Genomic DNA, 25167 nt, shown 5'->3' on the forward strand with positions numbered 1-25167 from the left:
CTCATCTCTCTTATTTTCTCCTTATTCCTGTATCCTTATCTGACACATGGATTCACACAAGTTCATTTTAAATACATTAAAGCAGCACGTCATTTTTACGAAGCTGAACCATCCAGGGTTTGAGGTTTTTACTTGATATATAAAAAAAATAAAAAGTAAACAGTGAGAGTAAGACAAGACAAAAACGGATTTAACACCCAGACGCACACACACAAGGGGTCTTGGAGGAGGTTCTAGGTGTCCTCAAGAAGTTCCAAGTGGTCCTTGAGGAGGTGGACTGTGCATGAGGACACGTGAGAGTCTCTGGAGAGGGTTCAAAGACCCACAAGTTTCCGGGTCATTCTGTGAGTGTGACTTTAATGAAGCAAGAGGATCCTTCAATGCAGATACCAAAAGGTTCCATTGGCCCTTAAATCCTTCTGATTGGGTCCATCGTGCAGTCTCTCTGTGTGTGTCTACCCTCCTGTCTGTCTGTCTAGCGCTCTCCCTCTCTCTCTCTCTCTCTCTCTCTCTCTCTCTCTCTCTCTCTCTCTCTCTACCATCTGCTGTGTAGTAGTATTATTATTGATCTGTAGCTTTGTGTTGGACAGACCACATGCTAATCTATAGAGTGAGTGACAACCAGCATCTGTCCTGTGAGTCTCCCTCTCTTTCTTCCTCTCTCTCTCTGTCTTTCCTATCTCTCGTCTTTCTGACCCTCTTTCATCACTCTTTCTTTGTTGCCCCGGTACCAAAAATAACTCGCCCTGTCTCTATTTCATCGCCATTTTGCGTGTGTGTGTGTGTATCCACCTCCAGAGTGCAGCCATTTGTTGTTGACCAAACTGTGTTCAGTCCTGTCCTGCCTGCCCCCCATAACAACAGATACCGTGACGAAGATGATAATAATGAAAGGGGACAGATTATTGTATTATATTTTCTTCATTACCTTCAGTTATAACAGTTATTGTTTTTATTTCATTCACACACACACACACATACACACACACACACACACACGCGCGCACGCACACACACACACACACACACACACACACACACACACACACACACACACACACACACACACACACACACACACACACACACCACACATACAAAAGCAAATTACTTCTCTTATTAAATCTCTTCTTCTTCATCTTTTTGTTCTCACTCTAATTATTGTTTGTATTGGTAGCAGTACTATTATCATTAATACAATTATCTCAGAGAGTAAGCATCTATTGCACATGTCAAATTTCTCTTCCTCCTCCTGCTCCTGCTCCTCCTCCTCCTTTTCCTCCTTCCTCCTGCTCCTGCTAAAAATCACTTAACTCTCCTTTCATTCTATTCATCACTGGTTATAAACGTTGCATCTATCTCTGGCTCTTTCTCTCCATCTCTCACTCTCTCTTTTCATTGACCTTTTCATTCATATTGACCATGCAGAGTTGAGATCCTCTCTCTTGATCAGGACCCAATTGGTGTACTTGGTGTTATTTTGCCATTATTAAATCTATTTTTGTAATTTCTTTCACCACTGGTGGCAACTATGTCATGTGATTTTAATCAGAAATTCAAACTTCATTTCATTTAATGCAATTTAAAAAAAAAATGACATTTTTTTTGGAAGTTTATTTTAAGTATTTTAATATTTGACTTATTTCACATATCGATTTATTTTAATTCATAATTTCATATTATTCAAATGAAATGTAGCCTATAAGTTATACTTAGATAGTAAATGTGACATTATTTTTGTAGTCGCTGTTATTAAAAACCAAGATTATGTTTTCCTTCTGACAATGAGTGTGTGTGTGTGTGTGTGTGTGTGTGTGTCTGCTTTTGTCTATGTAAGTGTGCTACTCATTTACTGTTCCTCAAACAAATAATCAATATTTCCTTTTGATAATGTGATTATTGGTGCACTTGAAATAATCTATAATAATACAGTATAATGATAACAATAATCGCAACACAAACAATAATTATGGAATAGAATAAACACAATGATTTGCAGATTTATGTCTTTCCACATAAATCATTGAATATGTCACTGAAATGGAATAAATGTTTTTTATCTACATAAGCATTTAAATCAAACTCCAATGTTGTGTTTTGTTAAAATCCCAAAACATTGTATTAATACTTTTAATTGACCTGCTTTTTAATCTTAATTCTTAATTCAGTAGCTCTGTAGAGATGCGTGTGTAAATGAAGTCTTCCCGAAAAGTTTATTGTGTTCCCATGAATGAGAAATCTTTAGAAAAATGTCTTTGTCTTGATTTATGATATTAACCCTTTGATTGATAATTGTTCTATTTTAATGCACTGGTGACCATAAAGTTGGAATCATTATTTATTCCAACTTTATGGGCAACAGTGTACATAAATTGTAATTCTTTGGTTTGTTTTTATGCTTATTCATAGCAAATGGTGTAGCTGGGAAACTTTAAAAAGTCTAACACATGTTAGATAGAGTACAAACAACAATAAAAAAAAAACAATGTAGAATGTGGGTCAGAGTTTATGCAGATGAGGGAGGTCAGGTGGAGCTTGTTGGGTCAGCAGTGACATGACCTCTGACCCTTCACTCCTGCTGCTTCATGTTCACCAAAAAACAAACGGCTGAATTTGAAGGGTTAAATGGCTTGTAATAATACAAATGATTAAAAGCTGATGTTTAATTCTCCTAGGATGTAATTACTGACTCAGCATTTGTGGCGATTTTTCATTTCTGAGCGTTTATATTTAACTCCTTGTTAATGTTTTGTTAAGTATTTAGTTTGAAATATATTTACATGTGTATTACACAAATTTGATTCTGAATTATCTTCATCCATTTAAAAAAAATTTAAACCGTCAGTCTTAATTTCAGGCCGTTTCTGTTTCTTATTTGCTTCTCATGCTCTTCTTTAGTTTTTAGTGAAACTACTTCAAATTTAATACATTCTCAATTTATACCTTTAAACCCTGATCTGAAATATGAATCTTCCCTTCTTCTCTATCATCCTCTACTTTTTCTCCTCCTCGTCTTGATCAGAAATATAAATGGTTTAACTTTGAACTCATCAACAACCCCTTGAAGCTTTGTTGTGATTGTGTTTGTCTAAAACAAATAGTCTGAAGAAAAGAAAAAGAAGCCAGTAGAGGTGAAATAATCAGACCCCCAAACCAACCCCCCCTAGTTAATGAATAGCTACTGTATGACGCTAAACTAACTGCGCTGTGTGTCATCGACCCGAGCGTCTGCCTGCATGGTTCTACATCACAAGCTGGGGGAGGATTTTCGACAAGAAGCCTAATGATCATAAGGCCACTTAATATACAAAGTATTTAACATACAGTTTTTTAAAAAACAATAATACACTTACAATCGTGGTAATCAAGAAAAAAGTCAGGATAAACTGATGCACAGACTCCAGGGAGTTTTTGGAAAGTAAATGAGGACCAAACTCAATAATCAGCAGGATTTGACCTGAACTCTTCATTTCAACCAATTCTGCTTCCTGTTCAGACTGTCAATCTCCCTCCCTGACCTTTGACCTCTGAGGTTGGACGTTTCACCATGCTCCCCAAACCTCAGCGGGTCCTATTGATCTGGTAGGGTACTACTGCCTGATGTAACCCATCAAACAACCCGTGTGTCTGCGTGTGTGTTTGTGCGCGTGTGTGTGTGTGTGTTTGTGCGTGTGCTTACACGTTGCCAGATCAGAGTCCTTCTACTGATTTTCTTATCTTACTGCGTACTGTTGTTGCTTGAATTAGAGACTGTGCACACACTGAATGAAATTCTAACACTACAGTAAGTCAGGTTACCTATCTACTAAACATTTTTCGGATGTCTTTATTCATTTATTTATTTATTGTCATTGTTATGACAAGAACAAAAATGTTTTCCAAGGTGTTGTGCGTGTGTGTGCTTGTATATGTGTGGTTGAGCTGGATGTGTTGCAGGTGGTGGTGTGTCATAGTCATGCTTTTCTGGTGTGATCAGACGTCACCTGTTTTCAGAGTTTTTATTATCATTAAGTAATCAGTGTTTTCAGGTGTAATGCCAGTTGTTTTGAGTGCGATCAGAGCTGTCTCGTCATGTGTCAACGACTGTCACATCTCTGTCGTTGCCCATAAGGTTGGAATAATTGTTTATTCCAACTTAATGTGCAACCGTGTGTGTATGTATACAAACATGACAGGATTTGCTTTACTCAGTTTGATCATTCATTCGCTTTAATGACTAAATGATAAAATAAATACAGAGTAGATATTTTCTTTAAAATATTTGATGCTTAAAGATACGTGTTAATCTGCAGCATCATGTGTAAGATATATAAATATGATTTCAGCATATATCACTCAGCATATATTACTATATAACTACACTTGGGAAGCGTGGCTCATTTACGTTTCATTCCAAAATCCAATAAAATACATCCTGGAGGAAATGTTACCTGATGCTTCATGACATCTCATATAAAACAAAAATATAATATACTACATCCACCTACATTTGAATACTTAATAACTTTCACTGTACCTTCATGCCAACAATCATTTTGTCAAAACACCTTTTAAAATTATGATTTCTCATTTTGGAAACTGATAAGAAATGAAAACACATGTGACATTCAGCAGAAGATTTTTAAAAATTGTGTTTGTCTTGTTGACAAATGGAGGCAAATATGAATATACAAGAATAATACCACCTGTCTAACCTCAGGCGTTGTTGGATGGATAGAGACTGGAAGCCTCTAAATAAAATGAGAACAAATGGAAGTTTGAGGTGGTTGAACTGAGCTTTATTAGTTTATTAGTAGTAACTTGTGAACAGCTTCTACATGATTCTCAGCTTTTTACAAGCAGATTCATTTCCAATGTGACCTTAAGATTGTGTGGACGTCAAATTTCCTCCCTTTTATTTAGTATATTTACCCATTTGACTGTATTTATATCAGGTTGCGCTTTATACTAAAGTAATGTAGCTGCTCTGTTTTTTATTGTCCTATTGTTGCTGAAATAAGTCAAAGAGACAAAAAAGAACAGAAGGAAGTATTTTTCACTGTGAAATCTATACTATTTTTTGTTTTAATCCAATACTGATTATCATGAAGGAATATGAGGAGTTTGTTACTTCATTGCAGTTTTTAGGGGCTACTTCCTTCAAGATGAAGTGCAATTTAAACTCACCATAAACTCTCATCTCTGTCAATAAAGGTATTCAATTTGAGTTAAGCTACTGTAATGATTCATTCATCCATTGCAGGTTTGATCCCTGCAACAGTCATTGAATCACTTTATGTTAAACAATCATGTCTTACTAAAGTACAACTCTACTGGTTTCAATAATTGATATATTATAATAAATATGTATATAAGTAGTGTGGCACATTCTCTGTTACTTCCAGACTAGTCCTAAATAGCCTTGATAAGTGCAGCAGGGAAGCACTAACTGTTAAATTACTCAATGCTTGTCTTCAAGGTGGTGGCGCTGTGGTGGACTTCATATGAGATAGATGTAAAAATGTGTCACATATATAAAGTCACAAATGTCACATCTATAGCTTGGTTTAGCCATAGCCTTAGCTCTGAGCTGACTAAACTATAGGTTTGGGATTTTTGGAGCTTGGATGGTGGTGCTCCATTCTCACAAAGTCCAAGATGGATGGATGAGCGTTTAGACCACCACAGCACAACCAGGAAGACAATGTTAGAAACATTTGACATTGGAGACACATCAAAGGAGGCCTCAGTTCGCTATTGAAACCAACTGAGGTTTGGATTTTGCGCATTGTTAAAATCCAGCATTTCGACGCCTTAGCCTTAATTTGTTATGGACCAAATAATGACTATGATGAGGAATGTATGACAACACTGCTGTTAATGTTATTTAGTCATCCCAGCATAAGAATATCCTAACTAGTTTTGATTTTCTTGGTCCTGTCCCCAGACATTTTTGAGCAATGAGTAGAGCAATAGTTTGTATATTTTGCTTGGATTGAATTCCTGTTTGAAACCAAACTGAATCAAAGAGCGAATGCCTTAACATCAATAAAAACTACAGCCACTACTGAACACCAAATGTTTGTAAGGATGGTTTTTACATTCACATATTTCCTTGTGGTAACATATTGCCAGCTAGTACACAACTAGCTAGCTAACATTAGCACCCTGTACTCCCTCACTGAGTGTTTTCAGGCATATTCCATATTTTTGTGGTTCTGTGCGCTTTTGTTGTATGCTGATGCTGGCATCTGATGGACATTCATCTTCACCCCCCTTGGAGTCTTTGTTGTCAAAAGTTGTGCGAGTTGTTGTAGCCGTAGCATTCAGTCTTTGTGTAATAAACAGTCCGAGCCCATAACAGTGATGGAAGCTTTCAGGCCAATCTTTAGTTTCTGTGTCCCCATAGCCTCGAGGGTCCACATGATGCAAAGTTCGTAAGATTGTTACATCACTTGATGTCCGTGCAGACTCGGTGCACCACCCAATATTTTGTGTCCATGCCTAAAAGCACAAACTGTGCTAGACTGTGGTAGAGGATGAAAATGTGTAAAGACAGAGGTCAAAGATAAAAAAAACAGATAGTAAATGTAGTGAAGTCAGTTGGCTGAATCCACACTCTGTTGCTCGCTGGCTCCATTAAACACTGGGACACATTTTGTTTCCTCCCCATGCTCTAGTGGTCCCCCTGTGGGAAGATGTGTTAAATGGTGAAACTGTCTTCCCAGTGAGACAGGACACCCGAGAACACAAGGCTTCCACAGTGCCAGCACGCAGGTGATTTGAACTGGCAACTAAACAAAAACAATGTGTGAGTGTGGTAGCCCTGTTAATAAACACTCAGCTCCTGCTTCCCACGATCCCATGCTGGATATTGGGGACTGTGTGAGACCAAACCGATTGGTCAACTGACATGGTTCTGTCCGCTTCCATTGGTGTCAGCCATTTTGAACTATAGCTTGTCCTTTGGAACCTTTTATATCAATGTAAGGGTCTGACATTAGTTCTACCGGGGAGACTCATGGGTCATGTTGATACTTGTCAGTCCTCTAATCAGTTGTCCTTTTCTCCTGACATGTTTCATTCATTACTGCCTCCTATGCCACTTATCTGTTTAAAGATTATTAACTAAATATCTGTCTCTGCTGCTTTCAGTGTATTGACTGACGATAAGTTTCACCCCCTTCCACCCCATCCCCACCAGTTTGACTCAAGCATTGAGGAAGCATTGAAGATCCACAACACTACGCCAAAGAGACGTTTCTTTCATTTCATTCTCATGTGTCCAATTAAACAATTTCTGTGTGTGTGTGTCATTTCTAACTGCATGCAAGCCTCTATGATTCCCATGGTAGAATACATGGCTAATATAGTTTTGTAGCTTTAAAAACAGATCACAACGGAATCAATTTGTGTGTCTTTAACTGCCTCTCAGTGACTTTTTGGGTGCATTGATTTCTTGGCTAAGAGGGTCGATTGATACGTTGTGAGTGAACAATTTATTTGCATCTCGACCCACATATGCCAGTGCCAAAACATACTAGGTGATGCGAATGAGGAGACTAAATGATCAAATCAGGAGGGAAGAGTGAGTGCTGAATGAGTCCAAAGCCACAATCATGGATATCAGCCATTGAGCACACCATCAGCGCCCATCTTGTATAACTTATGGCACTGGAAACTGAACTGCAAAACACCCTTAAGGAATTACATTTAACTTAAATATTCACAAGGAGTTGAGCTCAGAACTTCTTAATCAACCTTCTTAAATCGCAGCGTTAATTGTGTGTTTAGCTTTGTTCTAAATCTTAGTTTGTCTAGTGTAGCAGTCATTTCTTTACAAAAAAAAACAAAACAAATCACACATATTACAAAGTAAAGTGAGTTTTTGTTGAAGTGTTTTTTGAAATGACAACATCTTTGCTGAACTTAGCAACTCTGTTAGCTAACTATGGTTCAGTCACTGCCTCGTCCATAACATTGCTAGCTAGCACAACAGCAAGTATGTGTATTAGAAGTTAGCAGTTATTGTGGAAAACAGTGGCATGTTGCCATGGCACCTGTAACTTTTTCATATTTACCTGGGAAAACAATTTTCAATGAATGTCCATTTCAAAACATATTACTACGATTTTGTAATCAGAGCAGAATTTGCTGCGATCATTTATCAACTCTTCCCTCTTGATACGGCATTATAAAGGGCAGTAAGATGAAGGGATGCTAAACTGTTCCATCCTCCAGCAGACTGCAAGCAACAGCATCACTGTAAGTTTTTGTTGAGATTGTTGACTTCTAGCTGTAGCAGTAGTGTTGCCGTGATATGTATCATTGGCCAATGCTAACTGCTGATATGAAGCAGAAGAGCAGCATTGCCCCAATGTCCAGCTGTGGCTGAATGCACAGTGCTCATTCAAGTGTGTTTTTTTGCGTAGCAGAAAGTGAGATGTCCCAGTTTCTTGAGGGGCTTCGGTTTATGTACACGGTTCACCCAAAGGACTAGATTGTAGCTTTTTTCTTGGAGACTGAGGTTGAAAAATAGATTGCACATCTTTCTCTTGTCTCTCTGCTTTGGGTTTTATTTCTCAAATGTTGTCTTGAATAAAAGCAAATAAAGAACCCCTTTAGGCACAGTGTGAGAGGGTGAGCTTCAGCAGCCCCTCTGTGTGCATCTTATAGAGCAGTTTGAACTCGGCAGGGAGCTGGTGGGACTCCTGCCATTTGGTGGTAAACTTGGTGCCCTTCTTGTCATAATAATGATAGGGCAGCTCCTTGCCTGTGTTGGGGTCCCAGCCGAAGGGCCAGAAACCATACAGGTGTATCTGCTCACACATGGAGGACGCCAACGTATACATCAGGATGCCCGTGCTCAGCCGCTTCGGAGAAAGCTGCTTGGTTTTCCAGTAGCTGTAGGACAGAGGTAGAAAGAGTTATATGAATGTAAACAATCAAATCAACAATGTACTTACAAAGGAGGTTTTTATTTTAAGTCCCATTTGGTATGTCTGCATTTTTACCAGGCATCTACAAACTGATCCGGAACTATTTGTGTACCTGCTGTGGGAAAATACATGAGTACTATCGCTAATACACTCACAGTCTTGATATTTTATAGACCTACTATATATTAAAATGTGTGTCTCATTGAGGGGAATTGGGATCTTACTTTTGGTTCTAAATGATTGCATTTTTATTGAATTTGCCAATATGTTTTAGTTGGCAGAATATTTCAATCTACTGAAAAAGACTAGAGCCATAAACTCATCATAACCACCAATTAATAAAACCCTAAGAACCACCCTGAGGATTCTCAATACCAGTAAAAACTTAACCTCTCCAAATGTCTCAACAACCATCAACTAACACTGTGGAGATTTCCAGGGAAAACCATACAACCACCATAAACACATTTAAAAAAAATATTCAAAGAATCACACATTACATGTAGTTAGTTGTGTTCACACATTTGTCATAGGTACATCCTCCATTTCCTCCAACCTGCCTTAGAAATAACCCCACCTGAAGCCGACCCTTTGATCCGGCTGTCCCACAATGGACTTGACAAAAGAGTCTCTGCTGGTTGTTGAGGTGCTCAGCACTGCCTGAGCTGCTTAAAGGTGCTAATTCTCCTAAAGCAGGTAGATTTAATGGGATCAAATGTGAAGATTAGTCTACTGTACCAGCAGCCTATTCTACTGGTCCAACACTAAGCTTCATCCCTACACATACACACATACACACACACACATACAGCTCCGTGCAATGCCTTTCACCAAGGTACTAGCTTTTTTGTTATAATCCGGCTTTAGAGTCTAAATCTCCTCCTTGCAATACAGACCGCTACTCAATGCAATACAGACCACAGGCTGCCAGCTTGGACTATTGTGATGGACTCAACAGGAAGTAGGCAGTAGAAGGCAAGTAGAAGGAACACTCTATTTCTAAGTATGTACACTACATTAGTCGGGGCTCAGGGTAACATTCCAGACTTCTTCTTAATCACAAGCTGGTCGCAAGCTGGAAAATCAACACTTGCTCTACTTTTAACACTCAAGGCACTGGGCAAAAAGCTGTCAAGTTACTATCATTGTAAGAAGTCTAATCTGCTTACCTTTGGCAGTTTTTATATGCCTTGTTGATGCTAGGTTAGTGTACAAAGGGACCCATTAAAAGAGTTTGTATCACTGTGCTCCGATAATTGGGGTACAACACAGATCTACTGAGATGGCAGATCTCTTTTAGAGCAACAAATAGGCTGAATATATATAAGGTATTGCTTTATCAGAGTGAGAGAGTCCAATAGGTGCGCAGATGTCTGCATCGAGTATCTGCCGGTATTTTAGACGCTTCTTGCGCCTAAAATCCCTGTTTAGTTTCCAGTTTTGGTTTTGGTTTCCCATTTTGGAAATATGATATAGCACAGGATTCGATACTGTATAGTTTTCAGCACCAGGGACAGCGCATTTGAAAACATGGCCTGTGAGATCCTGGTTAATAATGTGGTCACTGTGTGCTGGAATGAGCCAGAAGCAAGGAAATGCAATGTGTAAAGAAGTTTTTCTTAAATGTATAGACAGTGTGTTCATTTGGAGTACTACAGCAGTATCTTACTTGTTGATGTACTGCATGATGTTTCCAGGCCACGCCAGCTGGACCTTCAGCTGCCCTCTGTGTTCCACAAAGAAGTCCACCAGCGTCCTTGTAACTGTGGCTGATGTGTGAAAGAAAAATGCTGGGATCCAGAGGATGGCACTGTCCAGCTTCTTTAAGCTAAGGAAGAAGTTATTTCTGTCCTGGACGGTCAGTAAGTTGTTGTAATATTTCTCCAGGATGCTGGGGTTAAAGGTCGTCATGTTGGTCCGACGCCCGACATCCTTCTTGAAGATTTCAGTTGGCGCAAAGTTGCAGCGGAAGACGAAATCGAACTTCTCTATCTGAGTACCGCAGCGTGAGCCCGTGAGGAGGCCACTGTTGCCTACCACTGCACAAATATTGTAGTGCTTGTTGAGGATGGGCGAGGTCTCTGGTAGGAGTGAGCGAAAGTTCTCGCCAATGGAGAAGACATATTTGTGACTGGAATAGTCATAGTGCATCAGCTGACCGATGCGGACAGATCTGCGCGTCAGTGTAAAGTTGTGAGGTATATCGATGTACTCAGAGATCTCCTGTCTACAAGAAGGAGACAAAGAGGATTTTTGTTTATTATAGAAGCTGGTTCAAATGAATGACAAAGCATTGTTAGTTTGAAAAATGCACGCCAGAGGATCTGATGATAGGAACCCAAGGCACCTATTGGTAAGAAGGGCAGTGAGAACAGTAACAAAGCTTATGCATTATATTGTAAGATGTTCTTTCTGGACAATATAGAGTAGAGTAGCATCTTACAGGTCAAAGTATCTGAAAACATGCATTGACTGTCATTGTTGTCTTCTTTGTACTGCTCAAAGGTACGAGCTACTGTTTCCATGGCTCATGTGGGTATTGCACCTCACAGATGAGTTGCATGAATTTTGGGGGACACGTACAAGTAGTAGTTGGAACAACCGCAGGCAATACAATACGTATGATGTCAGTACATTAGAGCCCTAGAGTGTGGGTGTAGATACAAGCATCTGTCTACTAAGATACCTTATTTTGGCAAACTTTAAGGCAGTATCAGTATTCTTTAAAAACTGAGGATAAATCCAAATACAGTTTAATGTGTGTGTGTGTGTGTGTGTGTGTACTTACCTCTGTTGAACAAAAGCGGTCTTGTTGTATCTCCATTTGGAGGAGGAGTTCTGTAGGTCCTGACTGATAGAGCTGCTTAGAGGAGTAAAGGATGGATCCAGATACTTCATGGCCAGCTGGGAACTACACAGGAGGAGGAGGGTGAATGAAAGAGGAGGATCAAGAAGAGAAGTGTAAATGAAAGGACAAGCACGACAGGAGAAAGACAAAGATGAGGAGTAGGAAGAGTAAAGAAGATGTGAGGGGAAGGAGAGAGAAGAGTCTTTCTGTCACTTTGCTTTCGTCTTTTGCAGTGTACTTGTTTTTCTAGTTCATAATATTGTTGTTCCTGTGTTTTCACATCATTCGTTTATATCTATGCACTAATCATATTCTTTCAATTGGTTTACTTTAAATGATTAGTGTACACTTGAAACACCCTCCTTTCACACATGCACTCAGAAAAGGTTTTCTGCTGTTGTCTGGACAGCGTTATGTAAGAACATAACACATGAAGCAGAATGCAGGACAAGCTGCCACTGCCAAAGTCCTCTTCAGACACCTAACAGACAGACTTATGTGAGAACAGGTGCTGAACAGGTCTAAGTAACATGCTAACATGCACTTTTGTCTTTTCTTCTGAAAAAAAGGGATGAAATATCAAGGTCGCAGGCAGATATACATTTATCATTCAGTATTTGAACCGTTTGGCTGTTTGACCACCTGAATGGAGGAGAAGGAAGGAGGAGTTTACTGAATCAGAAAGGTTCAGCTGTGAAACATCATTTGCAGAGTGATGTGTGTGCTGCTGAAGCATAAAAGAATGTAGTGATACTGTCTTAGAGGCTTTGATAGCAGTCAGACCTCCTATCCCCTGCAGTCTGGAGTCATTTCCTCATTTCATTTTTCATTGAATTTCTCTATTTAGGACAACTGCTTGTGGTTGACAAAGATTTCGACCAAATTTGCTATACCTAGAACATAATTGTTGTTTTTGAAAGCCAAATTCAATGAAAAATTAAATGAAAAAATGGTGTTAGAATGCACAGCATTAATGTTGCAGCATCCACGGTGGATTCAAACAGCAGGCTCAGCAGCATGCTCTGCAGTGACATTCAGGATCAGCATGAAATCAGCCCAGTCCAGTTTTTCGTGATTCCGCAATTGCAGGGTTTAATGCGAATGTAACAAAATGACGCAATTTTTTGCAACGCTGCATCATTTCCCAGTTTACCACATATTTACCGAATAATTTGCAAAGACTATCAACATTGTGTATGAGGAAGCAGAGAAATACGTTCATCACTGAGCAGACTGGTGCTTTCATGATGAAGGGAAGAAATTATGATGTTTACTTTCATTTCACCTCATGTAGAAGTTGGTAACAAAACTACATAGCTATAAATTTGTACAAACAATGAATGTGAAATATGTCAAAGGCAAACTAAACTAAAGTAAAAAACTAACATTTACTTTCATTTGTTTCCATGATACATACTGGGAGAGTAGCAGTGGAGAGTAGCTGGGTGTAAAGAGTGAGTATTGTTCTCCGGGAGTGCTCAGGCAACAGGGGTGCACAAGGTAAGTGTATGAGTTGTGATTTATGTGGGAGAAAATAGCAAAATTTGCCACAAAATTCAGGAAACTGCTGGACCGAAATCAGTCATTTTGAATGCAGAAATACCCCAAAAATCGTGAAATTCCTGGGGATATTGTGACGTAAACCCAGATGCGGAAATTATTTCAAATGTAACCAAGTTGATGTATTTTAATGTTTTCCAGAGTTGATTAGATTTTAAAGGGGGCTTGGATCGGTTGACCCACTCACAGGGTCATGGTCATGGTTTAGTATCAGAGTGATTGCAGGGTCAGAGCACACACTGCCCTTTACCATGCGATCAACAGCGAGAGGAAAAAAAGCAATCGACTTTTTCCTCTGAAGCAGTCCAAAGAGAGATACAAGATGGGAGTCATAGAAATCTAAAAACAAAGGATTAAACAGAAGACAAGTGCATCCTTGTGTTTTTAGTCATTAGTCACCTCAGGTCGGGTTTGCGAGGCGGCCTCTCACTGCGGGAGGAATATGAAACAAAAACATCAACCTTCATTCTTTCTCACATAACTGCACTTTAAACTTAACGTCACTGACAGCAGAGGTATTAGGAATCACACACAGAAATACCTACCTGCAGAATCATCTCATTGTTTTGCTGTGGATATTTGTTCATTCATACTGTATTGACAACCTTCCGACAATGAACTTTGTCTTTTATTGCTGTCTGAATTCAAATCTGGACGCTTGACTAGCATCTTCACTTTCTAGTGGTTTCTAGAAAAGTTAGAGGTTAGTTCGTTCTATAAAATTGGAGAAAAACAACTATAAAAACTTTATTTGACTCTAGAAGCTATTATTACAGAATACTTGTACAAAACAACAATCAAGGTCACAAGGTCAAATGACTTTCACGAGGCAAAATGTGCCTGAACTCACTCAAGAATACAAATAACATTTAGTTTGTACATAGCTTTTCTCTTGTGACATTTGTGTGTCCATGGAAAAAGCTAACGATGAAGAGAAATGTGTGTGTGAGAGAGAGAGAGAGAGAGAGAGAGAGAGAGAGAGAGAGAGAGAGAGAGAAAGAGAGAGAGAGAGAGAGAACCAGGATGAGCTGCTCTAGTTCCCAGCTGTGGGATTACGTGGCAGATGTTCTGTTTCCTAAGGACAGATAGTTACTACTAATACAACCAACACACACACACACACGCACAATTAAACCAGAAGTAGAATTGAATAACTGCCAGCAAAGGACCGAGAGACAAATTTATCAAATTCTGGCTTGGGGTGAAACTGGAGTGAAAGAAGAGAGAAAATATGCGACATAACTGAGTTAAAAATGAGAAAATACTGGACCAAAGCCAAACTAAAGGATGAGAGAATATTGGATCAAACTGTGGTAAAGGGTTGGGCCAAAGCAGAGCTCAAATGTGAAAATTTATAGACAAGACTGAGCCAAAGGGAGAGCAAGTAACGGCCCAAACTGAGCTAAAAGGTGCCAAGAGTATTGGTAAAACGCTAGAAGTTATTGGAACAAACTGGACAATAGATACATGATTTTGGACCAAACTAAACCAAAGATACAGAGAATACTGCAACAAAACTATTGGCTCAAACTAACATATAAGAGAGGCTATTGGACTAAAGCAGAACTAAAAGCAGAGGGACATAACTTCATATCTATAGGCTAACTTGATGTGCCTTTGATTTGAATGTCCCTACTTAATAAACTCTTGATGATTGACTCTGAATGATAATATAACAGTATTAATATGATCAATTATATGATTTTGATATTGCTTCTAATATTTTCTCGTTTTCTATCGTTCATGATGTTTTCTGATGCTGTAAAGTTGTTTATATCAATAAAGTCTGCAGACACAGCAGGAGAAATGTCTATATTTTATAAGATTAGGGCTCTAGGGGAAATGTACTTGGATTAAAAGGGGTTCAAGAGATTATTCAAACCAAATAGAACAAAGCTCACGTTTGAAAATAACCCTCAAACGCATCAGTTACGTTCACGTGTCAGCTGGTTTCTGGCCTGCCAGGTTTCAGGCCTATAACTACTCCAGGAATAAACACGAATACAATTAAAACAGGATATACAACAAAGTAGCTATTTCATTGCAGTATTTGTATGTACTGGATATGTTTCGCTTGCGTCACCGACAGCAGCAAAGCCGGGCCTGGACTCACCGAAAGCCGGCGTGAAACATGTACATCCTCGGTCCTCCATTGGGTCCGTATCTGGGGGTGCTGATGAGGAAATCCTTCTTGATGGACACGTAGCTGATGAGCGACAGGATGAGCAGCGCCACACTGAACATGACGAGCCCCAGTGCGCTGACGATCCGCACCATCCTGCCTCTTTGCCGGCAGCAGCGGCGGCCCCCAACCCGGAACACAGAATCAGTGAGCGGGCAGGAGCCGGAGGAGATGACAGAGGAGAGAGCGAGGAGCCATCTGCAGCGGGGTTCAGGAGCCCAATGACAAATGCGCCAGTGACAACGCATACGCGGCAAAAGGGCGATTAGCTGCTTCACTAACGCGCCTGGCGCATTTGACAGATGCCATAGGACGCTGGAGTGTGAAGAGAAACGAGCGAGGCGTCCGGATGCTGCAGCTGCTATCGCGACGCGTCCTCGGAAGAGAACAACGTAATAAGAGAGGAGAGCAGCGGAAGGAAGGATGTGAGGCGGGGGGTCTCAGAGGTGTACACTAGGGTCAAACTAGAACCAGACGACGCACTGCAGGATGGATTGGTCCTGCCTCTTCGTCTTCATTCCCGGCTTCTTTTCACTCCTGCTCTCCCTTCTTCTTTCCGGTAGCCTAATTAATTAGAGCGTAGTGTCGCCTCGTAGCTCCAGTATCGCGGTAATCAGATAAATAGCAGCAGGGGAGCTCCACGTTCCGATGAGGAGATCTCGTTGCTGAGATCGCAGCAGCAGGAGGACACTATGAGGCGCCATCTAGGACAAAATTCAGTTACATTCACATACGCGCTATTGAAATCACACACACATACCTTTACACACCTCACACACATACACACGAGAAACCTCCCACAAATACACCAGTGAAATTGCACATATGCAAATTTATTGAGAGGTCGTTGCAGTGTGTGTGCAAGCCTATACCTGTGTCTGTGAAAGCTCGTTCCTATGTGAATGAGCTACAACATAGTGGTGTGTGTGTGTGTGAGGTCATTTTGACACACAGACAGGGCTTTAACCTTGAAGCCTGTATATAAGGATTGTCATTTAGGCTTATAACTCATAATATCATTATAATTTAAAATACAGGTAAAAATCCAAACGTTTTTCAACAGACAAACATGGAAGTTTTATGCGTGTGTGTTCCCGATGCTCCTGTCTGAATCTGAACAGATTTTGAGCCATCTAGGCCCAGTGGAACATATTTGACTGAAGGTTTTACTAAAGTGTATTCTGTGACTTTGTTGATGTCTAATATTCAGGAAGGCCAAAATGAGTTTTATACATCATATATTTACCGCAAAAAATCTCTAAACCCTATATTGTAAGTTCCTTTTTACAACATAACCTAACCTAATTTAGACAGGCTTCAGTGGCCCACTGACCACCCGCCCCTTTAAATCTCCCATTGGTCAGTCATGCTCCTGGCCTCATGTCTCCGTCAAGGATTGGCCAAATGGCGCAAGCATCATGTCAATCTAAAGCTGAGAAGCTCTATGATTTGATGAAAATGGCGTCGATCAAATCAGAGTAGGTGAGAGAGCAGCAACTGACCACTGTCAGTGTCATGGCGGCCACTCTCCCCAGTGGCCGACACCCCATTGCTTCATGCCCCATGGCTTCATTAAAGCAGATTACAAGCACTTTTATGGCTGTTTTATGGTTTGTTGTTTGTGTGTTGTCATAGTTTGGGGAAAAAGTGGATTATTTATTTGTTCTATTAAAGAAATCCAAGGCAAGGATTGAAACTTGTGCGTGTTTGTGGCACTAATCTGCTCGTCTAGGATGCAGTGATGCTGTGTGGCTGCGATAATTAGTATTTGAAATGAATATTGATGTGGGACATGCATGCCCCATGTCCCACAAGGGAGGCATGCTGTGTTTCTATAATGTCTTTGTAATCTGTGATCTGTAAGAGTTATAAGCATAAATAACAAACCTAAAATACAGGCGAGGTTGTGTGACTGTTAGCGCAAAGGGTTAAACAGGACGCATTGATCAAGCTGCTGCAGTTTTTAAATACCACTTTTCACATAATGTAACATTTAATTAACATATTCTTTATTCTGTGGCACTGATCTAAGTGCAGGATGTACATTTACTGCTAATGAAATCCCAAGTGTAAGCTACTTGCTTACTTCCTGTCTCCAGTTTCTGAAGAGTTGGAACCAACGAAGTAAAAGTATTATTTAATTTGAGCATTATGTTAGGAGATGTAGCCTTCAAATGAAATGCATTAAATCTCTGTGTATCTTGTATCAAAGGTATGGGAGAGGACAAATCCATATTGTCAGGAAGTTATAGCAACTTCATTCAATCCATCAATGCACCCCACATGAGGTCTGGTGCCAATAAAACGCTATTTAAAAGAGCAGCCAACATTAAATTATTATTTATATTATTATTTATTTATAATGTGTCCTGCTTTCATATCCATCTCCCTCTCCCTCTCTCTCTCTCTCTCTCTCTCTCTCCCTTTTTCTCTCCTAACTCAACCGGTCAAGGCAGGTTTCTTCCTGTTAAAGGGGAGTTTAGTACAATCTAGATCTACTGTGTGTGAAAAGTGCCTTGAGACAATGTTTGTTGTGATTCGGAACTATATACTGTAAATAACATTGAATAGAATTATCAGACATTATTCATACTTGCTCACACATGCACACATCAAGCCAACACATACTATCAAGCTCACATACACGCACCATCAAGCTCACACACACAATTAAAAGACAATTATAGTGAATGTAAAAGTCAGTATAACAACATATGTGAAGTTTATGGAGCACATTTGCGAGAGTTTGAGAGTAAATGTGTGAGAGCTCGTCAAATGGTTTCTTCAATAAGAATATATTTAAAAAAAAAGTGTACTGTTTGGTTATCGTACTGATAATGGGGCCACTGCATAAGTAATAATGATAATGGGGTAGCAAGGGACCAAGGGAGTAGGAGAAACAAGTGGAACAGGTGAGTAAAACGATAGTGGGAAGGAAGAGGGGAAAGATGAGACATAGAGATGGACACAGATCTAGGAGTCAGATATTTGGTGTATCAACTTCCAACAGATAAAAGAGTTCATGTATTGTTGTTACAGACGCTGCTGGACTGAGTGATGCGTTGTAGTTCGATAGAAAACAGGGCTATGTAGTGTTCAAGATTGTTGCTATGGTGTTCTTTTGTGTTTCTTTGGGGATTGGAGGCGTTTTGATATGGATTGTTAGGTAATGGCAATTGTGTTCCTGTGTAGTCTTTCTAGTTGTTGTCTATCTTTCATAACTCACAGAGCCTTGGGGAACTCTGGAACTTGTAGCTTAGTTCAAATGAAAAACCCTCGATCACTTCTTTGTTGGTTAGGCTGGAATCTTATCAATCAACCCATATACAGTGACACAGGTGACATCAGTACTTATTAACATGAGTACAATATCAATACTTATACAACACCATGAGTGAGTTTTTAACCTAAACTCTACAACAGTGATATTTGTGCTCCATGGTAACCATTCCAAGCACAACGGTACAGACAGCTACATTTGCATTGGATACCAACAATGTTGTAATAGGACTTTGGTAAAGAAATCCTTTTGTTAAGAATAAACTTATCCTTGAATACTTCTGTTTATGGTAGAATGGCAGAATGATATACGACATTATGATAAAAAGAAATTCTTGAAAAGGAGTGGGTATTTGTTGTTGCTTTCAAAATGAATGTGAGTGTGAACGGATGAAAGGGAGGCTCTCCTCTGTTCTCATTCACCAGTAGCACTCCACTGAGCACCTCAATGAAAATCTATGAACTCAAAAATTAGATTGATCAGATTTTCATGTGTACTCTGTGATATGAAACCAACCAGATGCAGGTTTGGAGTTGAACTGGGCTCGGTTCTCATCAAAGAGCCAATTATTAATCAATAATCATTAGTACAAAGTGGAGGGACAGTCAGCAGCTCAGCCTCAGCCAGGCGAGCGTGAAATTACAGCGCTCACAGCTGGGTCTGAATACTATACACACACAAGCACACACACTCACACACAAAAGAAGGAGATCCTGCCCCATACATGTAAGGAGCTGCCCGAGGTGCTGACTAAACTGGTGGAGGTGTCAATGAGCGCATCCATTCTTATTGGCTGTTAACCAGGAATCACAGCAACAAATCACAGACATAAAGATAAACTGTATGTGTGTTTGAGAGAGACAGCGAGAGAGCGAGAGAGAGAGAGAGAGAGAGAGAGAGAGAATTTATTGCCTATATATGAAATGTTAATGCTTTGGCCAAATGAATGCTCATGTTTGAATGTTTTTCTTTGTCCACATGAGTTCCCTGTATTTTTATTGTCAGTCATAATGAAGCACAGTGGGTTAAAGAACAAGTTGTCTGTGTAAATATGGCCGCAGCGGCGTGCTGCTGCATCCAAGGTCACATTGAAGAATCCAGTTTCTACATTTCATAATTCATCATCTCCCAAACCTTGAGATTGAACCTGCCCCTCTCTGAAGATGAGGTCTGTGTGCACATGAGTGAGTGTGTGTGTGTGTGTGTGTGTGTGTGTGTGTGTGTGTGTGTGTGAGTGTGTGTGTGTGTCTGTGTGTGTGTGTGTAAATGGAGTAGACTGCATGCTTTGTTATGTCCAGTGTATCGATGGCAGACAGGCAGATGACCAGACAACCAGACTGTACATCACTCATAGTTTAGACAAGGGACAACCACAATAGACTGAGCCCTGTGTGTGTGTGTGTGTGTGTGTGTGTGTGTGTGTGTGTGTGTGTGTGTGTGTGTGTGTGTGGAGCTGTGATCTCCCAACACACCTCCATTGGACGGGATCTGCTTCGAACAGACTCTGGGCTCACTACAGTGTCTAGGCTGGACAGCATCCTGTAGCATTATGTTCACACTAAATGCTGCCTCTGGTCAACAACAAACCCTGGCTCTGCAGGGCTCCAGGCTGGACATGACCAGAGGCTCAAAGGTCAGTCTGTTTCAGGCAGGGAGCAGATAAATGGGAGAATAAGATAGGAGGAGATGGGAGGCGTCTCTGTGCCACAGCTCACACACCTCCATCATCCTCCCCCTTCTGTCATTCCTCTCTCCCTATCATCCTCTCATTCCTACATCCCCTAGTTTTGAGTTTTCTTTAACTTTACCATGCATTTTGCCCATCCTTTCTATTATACCTTCCTTCTCTTATTGTGCCTCAGTCCATTTATTTCATCGTGCTTTAACCTCAATCACTGCCTCCATCCTTGCTTTGTTTCTTACTTCATTTAATCCTAATTCTCTCTTCCACTTCTTGTCATTGCCTTCCTTTTGTTATTGTTCCTTCCTTCCTTCTCTCTCTCTCTCTTTTCCACATTCTATCTCTCCACCTACTACACATTGTTTTCCTATTTCTCATCTCACATGCCCACAATACCTGTGTGTGTGTGTGTGTGTGTGTGTGTGTGCATGCGTGCGTGTGTGCGGGGGGAGGGGGGGGGGGGGGGGGGGGGGACGGGGACGGGGACGGGGAGGGGGGAGCTGGGTTGCTAAGCAACCCAGCTCACCAGTGACGTGTGGAGAAGTGATAAGTGATGGGGTTAAAGGCAAAAGAGGACACACGAGGAAGACAGATGAAAGGTGAGAAAAAGAAAATTTGAGAGGACAGAAGCAAGCTGGGGGGGAAGGGAGAGATAAGGGGAAGAAACTAAAGGAGAGTAAGAAATAAGAAAAGACCATGGGGAGGAGGGAGGGAATTATGCTTGGGAAAAAAAGAGCAAAATGAGCAAACAAGAATAAGACTGAGATGAGGAGGGGATGAGAGGAGAGTGAGGTGTCACTCATTCATAACTGAAAAACTGTACCTCCTTCACTTGGACTGATAGAAACTGTAAAAGAGGCGAATCAGCAGAATATATACATATTGAGTTTGTATAAAGGCTGAAAAGTGTAGAAATACAAGGAGTGCTGTGTAACTAACCAAACAGCTGGGTTATCTGAAGTGACACAAAAAAAACTTCAGGATGTGCGCCCAAACACAAAATCTTTAAGCTGTGATCTCCTAAAAGTTTTGAATGTGGATTTGGATGCAAGTATGAAGTACCACAACTTCCTGCTTCCTCTTCCTGCTTCCATTAATTGATTATTTTTGGATGAAGGTGATTAGATGAAACAAGTATGTGCTGCAACAATAGGGATTACTATTGTTAAGAACATTCTATACCACGTTGTGTAAGGTAGCAGGCTGAAGAGGGTCTATCCTGTTAAACTGATGGTTCACAAAGCTCCATGTTTAAGGTTATACACAAATCGATAACTGAAATGTACCCAGAGGTAGAGGACAAATGTGATAGATGTTGAACCCACATTGCAGCCCCAGGTTACACAAAACTACTGGTCTGGTTACTTTAACATAACATATGGCAACCATATTGGGAACCTAGTTTCAACCTTCCCCTCATGTCTTTTTTCCCATCATGACAAGCAACGTGTGGTTTTACATATTTTGTCAAATCAACTCAAGATTATTTGTATAGCCTAATATCACATATGATGTCTCAACAACAACTACTACTACTAACAATTCCCAGCACAAAGCTCTATAAGCTCTTTAAAACAAGGGGGGAAACCTTAACATGTAAGAAAAATAGAATTACAATTAAATTACAAAGAGAAAATGGAAATGAAAAGACAAACAGAGGGAGGTAGAGTACCTACAATGGAGTAGAAACTAAAACTTAATGTGAAATGATTGTTCTGCCACTGTCGTAACATGCCTCCAGTTGTTGATGGTACGGATCTGATTGCTACCAGATCAAACACAACAGAGCATCACCTTCACTGCATCCGGCTAGCCATTGCTAGTATGTAACATGTAACATTTAAACGTGCGGGCTGGTCAGGTCCCACATGTACAGTATACTGTGAAGCTTTCCTCTGACTGTTCTCCTGTCAAACAACGTGTAGTAACAGCCACAGTCCACACACACCATCAGGCAGCAGCTGTCCCCAGAAATGTTCCTCCTTCACTGTACATTCAAAACAGCCGGCACAGTGAAATCCTCCATTTAGAAGGAATATCCTGAATTGTATACTGAATACTTTTTTGCACTATATTACATTTTCAATAGTTAATAGTTTGATTTAAACCTTTAGTTTAAATGTATTTATTTTTATTTATTTTAAGTTTATTGAACTATTCTGAAATGTTGTTACTAAGTATTGTTTACCATTTTAAGATGATAATGATTACGGATTGTGCATAAATGTTGTCACTGGATAGAAATTCAATAAATGGTTTTGAAACATTGTGGGCTGGCCATTTGTTGGTATTGTGTGTTGGATTGTTGACCGTACTGTAGCTTCCCTCACCACCGTACAGTAAACCACAGTATCATGACACAGCACTAGTACTATGGTGCCTAACATTATCAGTCTATATGCACATTATTCATTACAGTACTCCATTTACCATGGCGATGCTCCCTTTATGGAGCAGTGCTTTTCCTCTTTTTTCCCATTTTTCTTAGACAAATACCATAAGATAAAATAATGAGTTACTTTACAACATGTTAAGTATTTATTACGCGTCTTCTGAACAGAGGGTTGATAGAAATTGTGATCATTATCTTTGGATATTAGCTCACACATACCTCAGACATCACCGTCTAACCATTAACCCTGACTCATATCTCCACTGACTGATTCCGCTGAAACATATCCAGTGGGATTCTAGTGTGTGTGTGTGTGTGAGTGCCTAAGAGAGAGAGACGGAGAGAGAGTCATCATTCCCCATTTCTTACCAGTTTAACCATTGACAATCTGACTGATAACTGTCTAACTAGTTACGCACCAAGAACAATGTCTCATAGCTGATGTATTTACACTGCTACTGTCTGTGCCAGGGTTGATAACGAAGGACTAAAACACTCACAGGGCCACACACACAGGAGCCCAAAGCTGTGATATCATTTTGTGGTCGTATGATAACGGAACAATGTTATCGGTTATCTTGATTGTAAAACTGAAAAAAAATGTGAAGAAGACTGAAGACTGAACTGAAATGTTTCATTTGAATCAATCTTCATTCAGAGTGTGACATTTTATTTAAAGGAATAGCTTCAGTTTGTCGGCGGGTTCTTAATCAATGTTTCCACTGTGTTAAATGTTATAGATAGTGTTTAAATCAATGATTGGGTAAAAGGACTCAAATTAGAAATAAATAAGCATGTGACTTATTAGACTCGGAAGAAAGTGAGATTTTATTTTCTGTTTGTTTTAATTAATTTGTTATTTTATGTATATGTAATCATTTGTCCTGTCTCTGTCACTGTCTCTCTCTTTGTCTCTGTCCCTCTCCCCCTCTATCCTTCTCTCTCTCTCTCTCTCTACCTCTCTCACTCCCTCTCTTTAACGACCCCCAGCTGATGAATGAAATACATCACTAATGCTTTATCACAAACTCTAATGCTTTATGCAGACCTCTTATCATTAATAAATAATGCTGTGTGGATAGAGCACAGGTGGAGTGGGTTTGGGATGGTGACAGTTGGATTCTGTTCAGATCTTAAACAGAAAGAGAAAACACGTAATTTGTCTCATTTCTGTGGCAATGAAGCAGTTTAATTAGCTTTTTTTCAATCCGTGCTGAATAACGGGATTATTTAATAAATGAATTGACAAAATGGAGCACTGGGAATGCTGCTGTTTTTTTTATTTATTGTTCTATTCTTATAATATATTTAATTTGTCATTCTTTTGTTAAATAAAAATCAAGCCTATACTTTTGTTTTGAAGTGATTTTCCAGTATTTGCTCTTTTCAACTATTTATTGTAAAGGGCATGAATGCATTTATGATTTTACATTGATTTATATCAGATGAACTTACTTTGAATGATGTCATCTCTAGCATATTTACAATGTGATAATGGATTTTTAACCTGCCTGCAGTTTGCTCAACATCGGAATTCAAACATATTCTTGGTCCTCTGATGATTATTCCTCATGATTTTCTTCCCTCTAGTGCCACCACCAGGAATATTTTTGTACAAGTCTTTGAATTCTTGACAAGGTAGAAAACCCTGGGGGGAAGCGTGGCTCAATGACTGCGCGGTCGTCTAGGGAACGTTCCTGCTTCGATTCCTCCTACAGAATCTGTCAAAGTGTTGTTGAGCAAGACACTGAACCCAAACTGCTCCTGATGTGCAGATTGGATCTTTGCATTGAATGCCTCCACCATCAGTGTATGAATGTGTGAATGTGAGGTCATTGTAAAGCACTCTGGATAAAAGCTCTATACAAGTATCTCCATCTACAATCCAAAACTGAGCAACACATTTTCATCACAGTTTCATTCATTTCTGTGTGTTTCCTGGTGCCTAGAGGACAAATCCTAGTGTTATGAATGATGTCATATCTTCTCCTGCAGTGCCCTCATCAGGTAAAATGTCTTCCTTTAAATGTGAACTATGAAAATCCAATGTGTAAACTTTAATGAAACGCATAGGATGAACTCCATACAGGTGCAGCTCAATAAATTAGAATCTGGTCGTCTTCCCCATGATTGTGTGGCCAACTGAACCAGACTGAGAGACAATTAAAGGCTCAGGAAACCTCAGCAGGTGATTTGAGTTAATGAGCTGATTAGAGTGAGACACCTTGAGGCTACAATATTGAACTTTTTTACAATATTCAAAGTTTCTGATAGTTTTCAAAAGATACTGAGTTTGGGGTTCTCAT

At 39.9% G+C, this 25167-nt stretch overlaps 1 protein-coding gene across 1 annotated transcript; it reads right to left on the reverse strand.

The window, feature by feature from the left end:
• Positions 1 to 7552: 7552 nt before the first annotated feature.
• st8sia3 (ST8 alpha-N-acetyl-neuraminide alpha-2,8-sialyltransferase 3) lies at positions 7553 to 23297 on the reverse strand. The gene is made up of 5 exons (XM_076164050.1): positions 23288 to 23297; positions 15440 to 15608; positions 11707 to 11829; positions 10588 to 11145; positions 7553 to 8883 (listed from the first exon to the last, which is right to left on the reverse strand). The coding sequence occupies exons 1-5, from the start codon at positions 23295 to 23297 to the stop codon at positions 8601 to 8603; spliced, it is 1143 nt and encodes a 380-aa protein (XP_076020165.1). The 3' UTR covers positions 7553 to 8600.
• Positions 23298 to 25167: the final 1870 nt, after the last annotated feature.

The sequence above is a fragment of the Genypterus blacodes genome, unplaced genomic scaffold, assembly GCF_046128005.1.
Source record: "Genypterus blacodes isolate CSIRO-AG114 ecotype Tasmania unplaced genomic scaffold, CSIRO-AGI_Gbla_v1 ptg000133l_1, whole genome shotgun sequence".
Lineage (NCBI taxonomy): Eukaryota > Metazoa > Chordata > Actinopteri > Ophidiiformes > Ophidiidae > Genypterus > Genypterus blacodes.

Excerpts from the sequence above, each read along its gene's own strand:
- st8sia3 (XM_076164050.1), bottom strand. Across the intron at positions 11,830-15,439 it reads ATGTTTCACGCCGGCTTTCG|TTCCCAGCTGGCCATGAAGT; the intron begins GTGAGTCCAGGC and ends CCTCCTGTGTAG. Across the intron at positions 11,146-11,706 it reads ACCGCTTTTGTTCAACAGAG|ACAGGAGATCTCTGAGTACA; the intron begins GTAAGTACACAC and ends TCCTTCTTGTAG.